Source organism: Urocitellus parryii, chromosome 2, assembly GCF_045843805.1.
Source record: "Urocitellus parryii isolate mUroPar1 chromosome 2, mUroPar1.hap1, whole genome shotgun sequence".
Taxonomy (NCBI): domain Eukaryota; kingdom Metazoa; phylum Chordata; class Mammalia; order Rodentia; family Sciuridae; genus Urocitellus; species Urocitellus parryii.
The window spans coordinates 53,000,764-53,016,845 of record NC_135532.1 but is presented as its reverse complement, the minus strand read 5'-3'; the positions used below and the strand labels follow the sequence as shown (position 1 = coordinate 53,016,845).

The 16,082-nt window shown below is 32.1% G+C and overlaps 1 protein-coding gene across 4 annotated transcripts in view; it reads left to right on the top strand.

Annotated features, from left to right (window-relative positions):
* Nucleotides 1-16,082, top strand: part of Diaph3 (diaphanous related formin 3) — a 460,724-nt gene that overhangs the window by 316,576 nt on the left and 128,066 nt on the right. For all 4 annotated transcript variants that reach the window (XM_077792732.1, XM_077792731.1, XM_077792729.1 and 1 more), the window contains one exon: nucleotides 1,194-1,329. In XM_077792732.1, the coding sequence (XP_077648858.1) occupies nucleotides 1,194-1,329 (136 nt within the window). The remainder of the gene's footprint in view (nucleotides 1-1,193; nucleotides 1,330-16,082) is intronic.

Here is a 16,082-nt window from a genome sequence, read left to right as displayed (position 1 = left end):
AATATAAACCAACTCTCCTGCTCCCACTCCCCGCCTTGGAAGAACAGTATAATTTGGTCTCAGTGCCTATGTACTGAATGAATGAGTGGGTATGTTGTTCTTTCCCTTTCATTGTTTTGATCAATAATATCTGTCTTCATTTTATGATTTCTATGAAGAACTTACACTATCTCGGTTAAAAAAGAATGCACAATAGGAGCTGGGATTGTGGTTCAATGGCAAAGCACTTGCCTAGCATGTGAGAGATACTGGGTTTGATCCTCAGCACCACATAAAAATAAATAAATAAATAAAATAAAGGTATGGGTCTATCTGCAACTATAAAATGAAGAAAGAATGCACAATAAAAATAAAGTATCTCCAAATATAATATAAGCCATCAACTTAGAGTATAATTAGCACTTTTTAATACCACTGGTAGTAAACTAATGTGATAGCCTGTTTTGTTTCATTGGCACTTAAATAAATGGCATCTCTATACGATGTGTAATAAGATGCCATGCTGTTTATTAGCACTTAAAAATCCATCTTTACCTGCTGATTCCTGCTGATGCCACATGAAATGAATTTCTTGTTTAAAATTTATAAATAAGTTCAGTAACTAATCACATATTGATTGAGAACTTATTTTAATTATCATGTTATTGGCTTTCATCAAGAGTACCTCTTTCTAAAATACCAAATATTTATTTAGTTATCTTTTTAATACTTCTCCCCTTATGAGAAAATTGAAAAATTATTGATCATAATATAAAGTAGCCATAGATTTCAGATCTTTCCTATCATTTCCTTAACCATTTTCCTTATATTAATAACTTACTTAAAGCAGCGAAGGTATGGAAGACACAAATACAGTTGCAAGACACTTTTTAAAATATGTTAGAAAGCTCATTTGATTTGTGAATTAAATGTTCTTATTTTTAGTTTCTGTCTCTCTTCTCCCTTTTAGTTAGTTAATTCCACTTAGATGCAGGTGTTTTAAACATTATGGTGTATTTATAGGCATAAAATATATTTAACACAGGTATATGTGCATACCTTTTAAAAGACTGTTACTAATATAAGAACTAACCATTATTTAAATGATATTCAGTCATGGTTCTAACTTGCATATAATTTCAGATTGATAATTTTTCATTTTCTTTAGAATCACTGGTTAAAATTGATCATTTTTTGAAATTTATTTGTAATAGCAAGCAATAAAGGAGAACATCAGAAAAAGAGAAGCAGAGGAAAAAGAAAAACGTGCCAGAATAGCTAAAGAATTAGCAGAGAAAGAAAGACTTGAACGCCAGCAAAAGAAAAAGCGCTTACTAGAAATGAAGACTGGTGAGTACTATCAAATTTGCTATTCAAGTTATGTACCCTTAAGATGTATATAGTTTGGACTGGGGATGTAAGTCAGAGGAAGAATAATTGCTAGAATGCAAAGGCCCTAGGTTTGATTCTCAGTACCCTCCCCAACACACACACACACACACACACACACACACACACACACACACACACACACACATTTAAATGGGTTACTTTATTAGCATTTTAATGTGTTTGGTGAAAAACTAAAATTTGACTACCTGTTTCTGTAGTTAAACGTTAGAGCAATTGTTTTCTTATTGGTTTTTCTACCTTGACTTTGCTAATAAGTGCTGTCTTAATGTTGCACATTTGTGATTTAGTCTTCTAGCCTATTCTCATTTTTTTTCACTATTACTCCAGAAACCAATCTGTAATAAGTAGCTTTATAATCTTGGAAACTGGCTCTGAAATCCTACAGGACATGTTACCTGGTTTTCTTTAACAAAATATTCCATGAAAGGGAAAAAAGTAATGGATTAAAACATTAAAAGTGTGGGTTAGGAGGGCAGCTTAGTGATAGAGCTTTTGCCTTACATTCCAGAGGCTCTGAATTCAACTAACAGCACCCAAACCAAACAAACAAAAATCCAAGAGACTTTAGGAGGCATAGACTGCATCCATTTGCAGTATGTGGAGCTTATATATACCCCAATCCCATCAGAAAACTGTAGTAAAAAGTAGTCAGAAAATTTTGTGTTTTTTTTTGTCTTGGAAATGTAATAATATTGTTATCAATATGTTCCAGAGTATCTTTTAGAAACTCATACTGAAATTTCACAGGCAAAAAGACAGAATGTGTGGGATTTAAATCAAAATAGTCTTAGGGACTGGGAAGTAGGTGATCTCATAGACAAAACAGATTGGTTCTAAATAACTATTGCTAAAGTTTGGTAACGGGTACTTATAGGAAAGGATATGTTCACTATACTATTTTTAATACTTTTATAAAATTTCAATTTTTTAATAGAAAGTTTTTGGAAAAAATACTTTAAATTTTTTTTTCAGCATTATAGAAACATCTATATATTTTCAAAGCTAAACGATACTACTAATTTAGAAGCAAAATAATTAAGTAAATTGTAGCTATATTTTTAATACCTGAAATTTCTGGCCCTTTTACCTCCATACCACTAAGGATTGCAGAAGGAGTTAGTTAAAATCCATCAGCTTCACTGCAGATTCACCATAGATTACAATTCAGGGCTGCAGATTCACCTAAAGTTTTCCGAGGGGTAGAAAGAGATGTGCTTTGCCTTCTTTCATTTTTACAGGAAGATTTTTATGTTTAATTAAGGAAACTGAACATCTTAACGTATTGCACTTTTCTTCTAAGAAAGAAAAATCATTTAAGCATACGTTTTTGTTTACATTTGAAATGAAGAGAATATTCTCAAAAATATCTTAAAAAGTGTTAATAAAAATGGAAATCAAAAGGATTTAGTATTTATATTTAAAATATGCTTGTGGAATAATTGTGAATTACTATCTTGCTGCCTAAGTTATGGAACATTCTGTTATTTGAACATTTGCTCCAGGGTTGTTTAAGATTCCTCTACATGAATTACTAGATGGCAAGTTGGCTCCATTGTTAGGATTTTTGCTTAAGGGCCTATGTCATACTTCTCTGGATTTCTCCATTACATGGATTTGGAAAATAGAAATTTTAATGAAATTACCAGTGGAATCTTGATAATATTTAAATTTTATTTTTTTCTCTTGAAGGAAAGCTCCATTTTAAAGAATAGGTTTATTTTATGTTTCCATTTTAAAATAATACTTTTCATTATTGAAAACACCCAAAAGAGTAAATCAAAAGATCACTATCCTAATCTCCCTATACAAAGAATCACTTGTTAACATTTTGACATATTCTTTCAGTTTTAAATTCACTGTGTTCCTAGTAAATATGCAGCTTAGTATCTTATGTTAGTTTGCTGAATTTTCTGAATGTTTTGTGTTGTTGTTAGTCTGTATTTTTTAATATCTATGCAATTGAATCCATTTGATATGTCATACCCCATCTAATTTAGGTAATTCAGTAATAAAGTCATGAAGTAATAATTTTCGCTTTCTATTGTGATCAATGTGTTTATGCACACATAATTAGAAAATATATCTCTTCATTAAGATACAGAATAGAAAAGGAAAAATGTTTTAAGATTTGGGATACAAGTTACCCAATTGATGTCCAAAAATGTTGTAATTTCCATAGCTCTCAATATTGGGTTATAATTGTACCTTGGTTGAGAATTCTCATTTTTTGAGAGTTTTATTAATTTAGAAGATTAAAAGTCCTGTTGTATTATATGAATTCTCATTTACTCGAGTACTAATGTCTTAGGACCTTTTTTAAGTACTTACAATTCATTTGTATTTCCTTCTTTATAATTTGTGCTCTCATAGTTCTTTTCACTTGATTTACAGATTAGCTCATTATACATCACTCCTTCCCTTAAATACCTTTACCAAATTAAGCTTTTTATTATTATATCTTGACGTATAGGTGTTTTATTTTTGTTCTATAATGTTTTCTTGTAGTTTTTGCCTACATCATTTTTCCCCATTACCTTTATGCTTAGAAAGTAGTGTTTTCAGCAATATCATGCCTACTTTACTTTTTTTCTAGTATCCATTATTCATAATATGACTATGCTTAGCTTACTTTTAATTCTTCCTTAATCATTCATGTATTTGATATGTAGATTATAGCATCCAAGTTTATGTGTCTAAATTTTATCAAACTTATAATATTTAACCAATAATTATGGTTAATATTTGTTTTATTTTGCTTTGAGATGAATAACTTTATGTTGCTGTTACCTCCCATCCTCAATTTTTAAAATAAATTTGAATATTTATAATTTTTAAAATAGCAAAGAAAGACTCCATTGCATCTTTTGTTTATCATAGAGATCATTGTATTGGACCTGTTGAATTATTTTATAAAGCTTTTTCTGTACTATCTCTTCACAAATGCGGTCTGCAAATTATCATAGGTGGGACTTAAATTATTGAAAAATTCTCACTTGTAGTTTCTCAAATTCTTTACTGTCCTGAGTACTTTTGTTTCTTTTTCTTTTTTTTTTTTTGATACTTCCCAAGATAATATTCTTCAGAGAACAGTCTGGTAATACAAATATACATGAATAATATTAAAATAGAGCCTTAAGTAATAATATGCCTATAAAATAAATATCATATACTGTGTTATATATGATTATTCTATTGTAATCAAAGTCATTTGAAGCAAGATGCTGAAATTGAAAGCTGTGTTTTCAGGAGCTACTTGTGAGATAGTTTGCCTTTTAAAATATTTGAAAATTTTTTCTTGTAAACTTTGGGATTATAGATTATCTAGCAATATATCACATATTATACATTTTTCTAAAGAAACGGAAATCTCTTCTGCAACAACAATAGGTGATGATTACTCTAAATGGATTCTTAGTTTTCCTTTAAACATAATACAATAATGTAATAGAAGTATTCAGTCTCTTAAAGTGGCTGCCAAAGCCAAGTTATATAAGAGTCAAAAATATTAGTTATTTGTGGATATATTGTTCATATCTCAGTAAAAATATGCACTTACATTTTTCTTTCTATGTAATGCATAGGAAATACTTTTTGTCAAATCATGATTTTTTTTTAAGTAGTTGAAGGTCTTTGAAATAGAAGTTAATAAAGTAGTATGTCTTATTAGCACTTAGTTTCTGAAAAAGCCTTGATGTAGAATATCAGTTTTTTCATTTTTAATTGTACCTTGAGTTTTACACTTGTCCTGAGATTTGACAAGTGTCCTCAAATAAAGACACAATAGTTTCTAATAGAAATACAAGTTATGTGTTCTATGACTTTATTGGTACAGGAAAGAAATTTAATATCTACATCACTTTTTGTTGTTTCTTTTATTCATCAAAAATTTTTTTTTTATAAATGTCAGAATTTTAGTGATCAGTAAATAAGTAAGGTCCTTGCTGTAGTGAAGGCTAAGATTGAAGGAGTCAGACAACTAAATATATAATTTGGGAAAATAATTTATGTGAAGTATAATAAGGCAGGATAATGATGGAGATTGGCAGGATCGGTGTAGTGACAAAATTTGGTCTTAGTAGTACTAAGAAAATAGTAATAAGAAAATAGTAATAGAAATAGAAATAGTAATAGAAAATAGTTAATAAGAATCCTCAGAAATTGACAGGATTTATAACCAGTGTATTTATTTTGGGGTAAACAGGTTCAGGCTTATATGCTATAATACCTTTGCTGCTGTAGTGTGCTTTTAAAATATCTTATTGGGGGGTCAGCTGAAAATTCACTATGTAATTTTTCTTTGTAGCGGTTGTGTTTTAGTACAGGACAAAGTAATGCTTAATTATTTGTAGAAATCTTCAGCTTGGCTTTCCCAATATTTAAAAAAAAAATGTGGAAGGGCAAATTACTGAATATACACCAGTGGTTTGTTACCAGGAACTTTGTGCTTTATATTATTTTTGTATATAGGATATACCTGAATGATAGGAAGAGAAAAATCCCTATGTAACTTTGCCATAAACCCACAGGGAGTTTCTTTCTATATATTTTCAAGAGTTTAGTATATTCCCTACGCAAATTAAAGCTGAATTGTTTTCACATATTTACAAATTCTTGTATCTCTTCCTGAGTTAGTAGCATAAATTAAATCCCTGCTCTTTCTTATCCTTCATAAATCATCACTTGCTTTTGTCAAGAGAATAGGCAACTATTTTCCCATCTACTATATTTTGTTATCACCATCATCTCAGAATTTGATTTTTGTTAATAGAATGTAAATAAAGATCAAGTAGTGAGCTAAATTTTCCCCCAAAAGAAAAATGAAGCATTAAAAATCCTTTTGAGCAGTAAAACTGAAATAACACAGCATCTTACATCGTTTTGTAGTGTTAAAAAAGTCTTTTTAAATTTAATTTTATTTTAGTTTTCTTTTAAAACAATGATCCTGAGGCTAATGGGGGTAGCCCAGTGGCAAAGTACTTGCCTATCATGTGCAAAGGCCCCCAGGGTTCAAACCTCAGCAATACAAAAAATGATTTTAAAAAATGACAAAGAAAAATAGCAATCCTGGAGTTCTTTTAAATACATACAGTTTGGGCTATTTCTGTTGAATAATTTGGTATTTATTACATTAAATAAGCAATTACATTTTGTAAATCAGTACATAAATTTTGAATAAATTGTCTGAAGTTGATATTTAAATTTGAGTTATTTTAACTGTGAAAATATCTAAAGCATCAAACTAGATACTAGTAAGCAAAGATGCTAGTATTTATTTTTTTATTTATTTGATGTATTCAACTATCCTTATGTATAAACATTTTTATAAAGACATATGAGAATAATGTGATTATATACACTTTTTTCCAAACTCCATTTCTGTTTCTTAATCATGGAAGCAAACAGGGCGTTTGATAATAGAATTCATCTATTATGCTTTAAGACTTCCTGAGTATGTAAGTTGATTCACATAATTTTTAAATAGCATATCAGAATGGCCTTGAAATGGACTCGGTGTTGTGTAATTATGTTTTGTGGGGGAAGTAAATAAGAGCTTATTTAATGGAGCAATAAAAACTATACGAGCAGCTCCTATATTTTAGTCTTTAGGTTACAATTTGTCTATTATTTATTAGACTTAAATGTCTCATTTGGTGCAACTTCAGTCTATTAAATAAAGAGATAATTAGCTTTTAGAAATCCGTTGTTTACCCACATGGCCAAAACTGCTCCTTTGTTTTCCATTCTGCAATTTAGAATAACTAAGCAATTAGGCATCCATTTTAGAGGAAATGCATATTACATAAATACTACTTGGGAATGTCTCTGCCAATCTCAACAGATACACAATTAATGTGTGTACTTGCTTTCATAAAGGCTTTGACAATTACCCTGTCCTCTACAGATATCATAAAACTTACATTATTTCTCATAATTGCACATATTCTAGTTTGGTGCAATAGTGCTTTCAATTTTCTAGTGTTATTGGCAATTGATGCATATAAATAGGGCAATGGTTTTAATATTTTCTTTTTGTAGTAGGGTCGAACAAATTAAATTGCATTGGCTTGGATGTATTTCTCTTTTCTTTCTTCCATCTTTTATAATTCAGCAATAATAATAATAGTAATAATGATGATAATAACTATTACTAACATCTATCAATCGAATGTTATTTGCCAGCCTCTCTATATATTTATTATTGTACATAATGCTTATAACAAACTTAATGAGACTTTTTATCAAAACATTTAACTTCCTTGCACATAATCAGGGAGTTAGCAATCAGTATTGTAGTACTAAACTCTTCTGACTAAAGGTCATTTTTGTTTTTTTCTTTTTTCTTTTTTCTTTTTTTTTTAAGTTGTAGATGTACACAATACCTTTATTCTGTTTATTTATTTTTATGTGGTACTGAGGATTGAACCCAGTGCCTCACAAGATGGTAGGTTAAGCACTGCACCACTGAACTACATCTACAGCCCTAAAGGTCAACTTTTTATCTATCATGCTCTTATTACATTACCACTGATGATTTAACTGTAGTGCAACATGAAGGAGCCAAGAAATTATTAGTAATTGACACTAGACCGTACCTGTGTAAGGAGGTTGCAAACTATCTTTTCCCTGGAAATCTTGGGTGAGAGGTTCAACTGTCTCTTTTGTACCATAAGAAGTGGCTTTAAGCCAGGTGGTCTCTCCCTTTGTGTTTGGAGGTTTTAAGAGATTGCCAAAATTAAGGATTCTTCCCTACACCAGTTCAAATTCAATTTGATTCTTCTGATTTACAAAGATGTGTTTATCTTTATGCCCCCAACTGACTAGGAGGATAACTGAACAACATGTCTTCCAGTTTTGGGAGAAATTCTTCAATGGTATCAGCATCTGTGGGTCTAACAGAGTTACCAGGCCTCAGCAGTTCTGAGGATATGGAAATATCTCCAGTGCTTTTAATGTCTGACCAGGAAAAGAAGTAAAGGAACCAGATCATTTGCAGTATAGTAAGCTTAGCAAGCAACACAAACACCCAGAGTGTTTTAGTTAACAACAGGTATCCTGATACACCCTGTCCACCTCCTCCAACTCTGCCATGTCACAAGTTTTCCCTTTGGATGTTGTTAAGACTTTGAAGTCGTAGTCTACAAGAAAGTTTTTGCAAGGGTTTAATAGCTATATAAACTATCATTTATGTACATAAATCTTGGGTTGTGGTTCAGTGGTAGAGCTCTTGCCTTGCATGTGTGAGGCACTTGGTTCAATTCTCAGCACCACATATAAATAAATGAATAAAATGAAGGTCCATCAACAACTAAAAATTAAAAAATAAAACACGAAACTTAGAGTTCAGCCTTTGTGTACAGTAACATATATATCTTCCTTGTGTAGCAGGCTTCTTCAGCACAACATATCTTGAAACAGTGACTTTCTTTTTCCTCTTTAACAAAGAGTAACACAGCTGCAGGGGCAGTTATTTGTTAAACATCTTTCTGGCACATTTTTATATTCCTTTGTTTACTGCTCATTTCAAAATGGTCTTTTCACTGCTTGTCTTGTAAATGTTGTATAATAACTGTATGTCAAGTCAAAAGTGGACTCTGGTTTTGTTTTGTTTTTGTTTTAAAATAAAAGATTAAGTGCCCATTATGACCAACTTCATTTTTTGCACGACATCTTAAATGTTTATGGTGTAGCATGGATTACTTCTCAGAATTTTATCAAAGAAATATTTATATTAACATCACTTATTCATAGCTTTGTATTATCAAACACAGATTTAACCTGATATATTATCAGGCTAAAAACCATACCAGTCAATTATTTTGATTTTATCACAATTATGGAGAACCCTAAAACTTTGATAATATTGTTTATATAATGGCGGACTCAATCATAGTGGCATCTTCTTTCTTTGCAACTTCAAAGCTCCTTAACTTTTATACTGCCATTGTTTACATTTGTGTACTTTGCAATGCAGTGGATTGTTGTCACGATCATCTCATTACATTAGATTACCAATCCTGAATGGAAATATCATTTGGATTTGGTGCAAAGTTATGTATTTTTTTAATATCAGAGAGTAAATTGGTATCACCTAATTTTCAGAGTTAACTATAATTTTCCCCACTTTAAAGAAATAGTCTATATTATTTAAATCACACCTCTTAAACATTAAATAAGTTTCTGTTTTACCATTTGCCTTAAGATGCAGAGAGGTCCAGTTATTTGAGCTCCATAGATAGACTTTTGAACCTGGATGTCACCTTTATAGATGTCTAGTCTTCAACTTTCAAAAAAGAAAGTATGTATTACAGTTGAAACATAAGTGAAATTTATACCATCCATAATGCCTTATACTTACTGGTGCCAGTCAAAAAACTAAAGCAACCAATCCAACAAAGTTTTAGCAACCACAACAAAAAGGATTGCTTTTGCTGTCTTTGCAACTTAATGCAGGAAGTCATTAATAGCCCCTTTTGCAATTTAGAAGTAGAAAATGCATTGAAGACAAAATTTTAAGGTGACATTAGTGTCCAAACTTATTTGCTGTCAGACCTGATCTGGACTGATAAGAGGTCCCCTGGAATGTGAATACTCATGCTATGGACACGAGTTTAATTCCAGGTTGCACTGAGCATGTTACAGTTTTACTGATCATATATATACACCTGTTTTACTTTGTTCCACTTCCTCACAGTCTAAAAAATTCTGAATTTTAAAACACATTGGACCACAGAGATTGTGGATAGGATAAGAGACTGAATTTGTGCTTCTCAGTGACTTAGTGACTTCTGTTTCTTTTGAGTTTATTGTACTATCTATTTTACCTCAGGCACAATCATTACTAATTCTCTGAATTTATTTCTTGTGTTTTTTTCTTCTTCATTTATATCATAAAAACATTTTTCTTAATTCTTAACTACTGAATACTATAAAATGTGATTTAGTTGAATTCTTACTTTCTTTATACTGTCTTCTCTGAATATTTGTACTCAATATTTAACAATTCACTTCTCATTAACCCTTATTGTCTTGCCATATAATTTATGTATAGAATACTCGCTTTTCTTCATTTTATGTGTTTTAATCTCATAGAATTACATCATTTACACATTCTTTATCTCCTAAGACCCTGCACAGTGTGTACTCACAGTCCATACCACAGAAGGAAGACACCCAGTAAGATCTATCAAACAACTGGTTAACACTTAACTGGCCGAAAAAAATATTTCATTATGTGTTCAGTTTAGCATTTTGCTATTTATGTGAGAAGTTAAAACTACAAGAAGAGTCAAGCTGGGCTGCACTGGTGTTTATAAATAGTTTCATTTGTAAAAATAGCCATGCCTATTACATATTACCTATGGCTGCCTTTGTGCAGAGGTGAGTACTTGTAATACAAATCATATATCCTACAAAGCTTAAAATACTTGCTAACTGGCTCTTTATGGAAAAAGTTTCCTGATTCTTCATATAGATCAATAATCGAAAGACTCTATTCTTTGATTTCTACGACATAGAATGAAAAAAAAACTTCTAATTTTTTTTTTCTTGTCTTCCTCTGACCAAAAGCATGCATTTGCAAAGTGGCCAATTTGTACTGAACAATAAGGAATTAATCATTAGCTGACTAAAAACTCAATTTGTAAGCTTATTTCTGACCATAGTGAATTATCTGATTTTAGATTCTGTTAGCTTGAAATGGAAAGTTGTGCAGTTGAACTTTTGAAATGCTCACAAATGTCTGGGCTACTGATGGTTTCAGTAACCAATCTAGCACAACCATTGTGCTTTTATCTTTTTATTCCAGCTCATGTTCCATAGTATTTCTCTACTATTGTTTGTATATCTTTTCAGATGAAAATATCAATGTGTCATAAGGTCAGAGGTGGATTCAGGCTTTATTTATTTTTATTTATTTTTTATTAATAGGCTCTCTCTTTTCTCCCCCTATTTTGGTCATTCTGACATTCAATTCTTAAAGATGAAGGAAATCCAGTCACTGGTGCCAGAATTGGTCAAAGAAGCTAAAAGAACCGAATAGTATTCGGCTTTTGATGATGAATAAATATACCCCAGGATGGACTGGGAAAATTAGCAAAGAAATTGAATATTTATATGTTACTTGTAAATGGCATAAGTAGGCATTAGTGTTTAGATGAAATTAGACATTATTTTGTAATAGAATTTTAAAATATTGCTTCCTGAATGACTTCCTTCCTCAGATATCCAGGGTTCTTCACGAAAATTGGAAACAACTTAATATTAACAGAGTTAACACTGAGGGCAGCTTTAACACAGGCTAGAATGCCCCAAGGCAGGAAGAATATGACAGACTAGCATTAGTAACAGAAAATAGATGGCTGACTCTTTTTGGAACAAACAATTCTTGGGAGACCATTGCTTGATTAGAGTGAATTGTCACCATAATAATTATCATTAATGGGTAAAACTAACAGTAATTTTAGTTCAATATAATCCTGAAATTTTTAAAAAACTATTAGTGCTATTCAGACAGGAACTCTTGAAAAGTAGAAGTATTTTTGTCCTATCGGTGCAGAATCAGAATTTCCATCACTAATGTTTGAGAGTGTTGTGTGGAGGATCGCTGCTGTAGGAAGCTGCATATTCCCTCCAGAGTCATTCCAAGTCTTATTCTCTGCCTGGCAATTCTTTGGAAGAGTCTAAATGTATAACAGTTTTTCTTTTTAACTTAACTAGAAAGTTCACTTAAAGTGTTAGAAAGTCAGGAGAATTGTTTGCTTAGGGAACAAAAACCGTTATTTTGATTCAAAGGCCAAGAACTAAGAAAAAGGCAGTCTTTCTACTGTATTTCAGATATATTTTAGAAGTATTGATCCTCATAGTGCTGAATTTCAATTATGATTTCACGTTTCCAGTGCATGTTCTCAATGCTAATTAGATTGTGCTTTCTGCTGGATTTACATGTGAGTAAAAGTAATTCATTTAACATTTGTCCTCTATTATTTATTTTAATGTTTATTGTGCACCAATATTGCTCTCTCAAAAGTGCCTTTTGATAGTAGCCATTCATCATTTCTTGAATGCATGGTATATTTTCATTAGATAAATATTAAATAAGCCTATTAAATATTTTAACACATTATCTTATCATTTTGTTATGACTCTGTTGATTACATTCTGTGTTTTCAGCTTTGGTAGATGAGAATATCATTTATGATAATTGGAAATACCTTTATCTTTGAGAAGGGGCCCTAATTCTTCCCGCTCATTGAATGCTAAAGGAACTTGGTCTAATGAATCATGGAGTTTGGTTACACTATGTTATCATATCAGCATGTAAAGGTACATAACATTGCAATCTGAGAAAGTGTTGTTTCCTAAATCATGGTATCTGCTGATATTGAACATAGTATTTCTTAACACTAAATTTGGAGGCATTTTAGGGAGTTTAAGAAGTGTTCTTCATGAGAAAACCCAAATGATATCAAACTTTATTCAGAACTTCCAGAATATAGCTTGGCAGGGAGTGTTGCTTTCAAATTTTTACTGTCCTCTTGGAAAACATTCCCATTTTGCATTTGATATCATCCCATTCCTAAAATAATGCACTGAGATGTAATAAAAATAGACTAGTAACTCAGCCATCATTCATCAAGTCTAAAAGAAAAATATTTTTAATAGTGTTTACTATTCTTAGAATCTGATGAACTCCTAGGGGTATAAAGTTTTTCTACGTGAATGTTACAACCTAGCTAATCAAGGTTGCTGTGTGAGCAGGCAAATGTACATGCTTTTAACCTGATGTAGTATGGGTTAGTTGATTTTGAAAGAGAAATCAGAAGTTTTGAAAACTTACTGTATTCCTGCTAGAAACTTATCAGAGGACTTTTTTGAAGTAAAGGTTTCTCTCATTTCATTAATTTAATGCTTAATCTTCTATAAAATAGAAAAATAACATGAAACATGCATTATAGTTTATTTTAAATGATACTTTGACTAGTGTCCTGATTTGGGTATGAAAAGTGGGCATTTTTATACATGAACATCAAACGTACTGTTATTTCTCAATTCATAAACCATATAAAAATAAAATTTTATACAAAATTAGCCATGTAAAAACTAAACCTTTTTAAGATGAGCTGCTTCTAATATAGTATCTTCCCCATGGCGGGTGTTCAATAAGGATTTTTAAAATATTTATGAAATTCATGTTCGTAGGACAAAAATTTCTCAATTGTACATGTTCTATTAATACACTTCAACTTAAAATAAATTGGCTCAATTCTAGGACAAGATATGACATATGTCAAGTTTGTGTTATGGAATGTGTTCTTATTAGGTAACAAATAGGAATTTCATAGTCAATGAGAGCAAACTCAAGTATTCAAATATATAATAATTTCTATAAATGTACTTTAATTCTTGAGCCACCACCCTGCCTAATGATAAGCAACTTAGTCAATGCTCTCTCCTTCTCTTTGCCTCTCTATGTGTATTCCGTAATTCCATTGCAGAGTTCAGTTATTCAAGTATGAAATTCCCTTTCTAGCTCTCCTTCTCTTCTTCCTCCCTTAGATAGGTACCAAGTTCAGAAGCAGTCCTAGGGCTCCATTCTAAGCATGACTACTCGTCCTAGTCCAGTTCAGTCAAGGTTTGAAACAGCATTCCCACTTTGATATAATTTCTCCTGTCTGCTTTTAGAAAAGGTGATGACTGATTTGCCTTAGAATGGTAACCCAGGAGATCTATTGAATTTGTTTGAGGTTTGGTCCCCATTGTTGGTGATTCACAGAAATATTCTTAGAAATATCCACTTGCATTCTTTATGAACTTTTCCCCTTCCCCAAACTGGTCCCAGTTAAGAAAGAACTGTGCCCCAAACCAGCAGTCAAGTGCTTGTAGGGAATTCTGCAGCCTTGGGCCTAGACAAAATGTATCTACCACCCTGTCAACAATTCCACATGTTAGATACAAGATGCTTCCACTCCTGGATTCTACTCCCTGTATCTCCATAGAAAATTCTACCCTGTTTAACCCAATTCTTCCTAGAATGAATGTTCAGGTGTGTACATCTGTATGCAATCTCACTTCCAGTCTCTCTCCCACCTGAAAGGGCCATCTTTTCTTTCCATTTACAACCTTAAAATGTGGTATACATTCTCTGCTATATGGATAGCTTCTATACTAAGAATGGACCTTTTGGCTTCCCCACTGGAATGGGAGAAAGAAGAACAGGTTGTCATCTGAGCATTGGTACAGAAATAAGTGAGTCTGTTTGTCCTTTGAAATGTGGAATCTTGAATTAGTGGTACCACATATACACAGAGTGAAATGAAAGGCCAGAGTCTCCATGTTTGGGAGTCTAATGGACTAAATTAAGACACAGAGGCATGAAATTTGTATTTGGACCAACAACAAGTAATATAGCAGGCCTGGCATGATCGTTGGGTAGAACTGTGGGAAGAGATGCGGCTAAATTGAAGTCGGAAAGTCTGCTATGCTTTGGATTTTTGCCTCTTCCTGTAGGCACACTCCAAGAACAGCAGGGCAGTATCATGGTTTGCTTTTAAAGGGACAGCTCTGTGGCAAAAATGCAGATGGAATAGAGGATGCTGGGGAAGGGGGAGGTAGAAGGAGTGAGACCAACTGTTGCAATTTTGCAGGAGTTAGATGCAGAAGGCCTAAAGTAGAATGTACTAAGAAAAAAAGAGACAAGATGGATTTGAAAGACAGTTTAAAGATATAATCAATATAGCTTTGTAGTGGATTGTGTACAAGGAGACAGGGAGAATACTTTTATGACTGGGTGGATGATGTCTATATTAACTTCAGGACACATTGATTTAGTATCTCAAACTTAAAGCCTTTTTAATCTGGGAGATGAGTTTACCTGAGTGGACCAAGCATAAGGTATGAAACACAGCTGCACAATAACTGTTAGCCTCTTTCCTTCAGGAAAGTGAAAACAAACTCTCTTTTTAACAGAGGCAGCTAAGCTGTTATTTGTAAATAGACTAACCAAGAACCTCTGAAAACAAATTATGTTTATTAGTTCATGAGGATAACCTGGATGTGGCCTGTTCTTGGAGAATGTGAGGATTGGGATTCTGGTAGGGGTTAGAGAGAAAGTGCATTCCATTATGCAGGTGAGTTAATCTTCTTTTTTCTCCTTCAGCTGAAACTAGCCCACATATTCAGTTTCAAGAATATTGAAGTTTGCTTTAATGTTTATTTTCCTTACCTATGTAATGTAGTCAAGTAGTGGGTAATTTCTTTTTTTTTTTCTTTCTTTTTTTTTTTTGGTGGTGGGGGATGTACTAATTACACCTTATCTTGTGTTCTGAAAGACACTCCCAAGGTTTCTGTGTGATTTTGTCTTGGGATTATTAAGTTTCTAACCCCCCCAAAAAAAAATCATAAAAATGGACATCAAAATACCTCCTTCATTAGTAAAGTCATTATTGTATTGGTGAAAAATATCTTTCTATCAAAACTTACCTTCAACAAATATTTAGTACATATTGTGTCATGCCACTATCGTAGGCCCTGGGAGTAGAACAGAAAACCAAATAAGAATACATTTTACACTTGGGGCCTCATATGCTAGCAGGAGGCAGACATTTAAAGTAAATGTATGTTGTTAGAAGTCTACAAGTTCTAAGAGCAAAATAAAGCAGAGAAGCTAGGGTGCAGATAAGAAATGTGGAAAG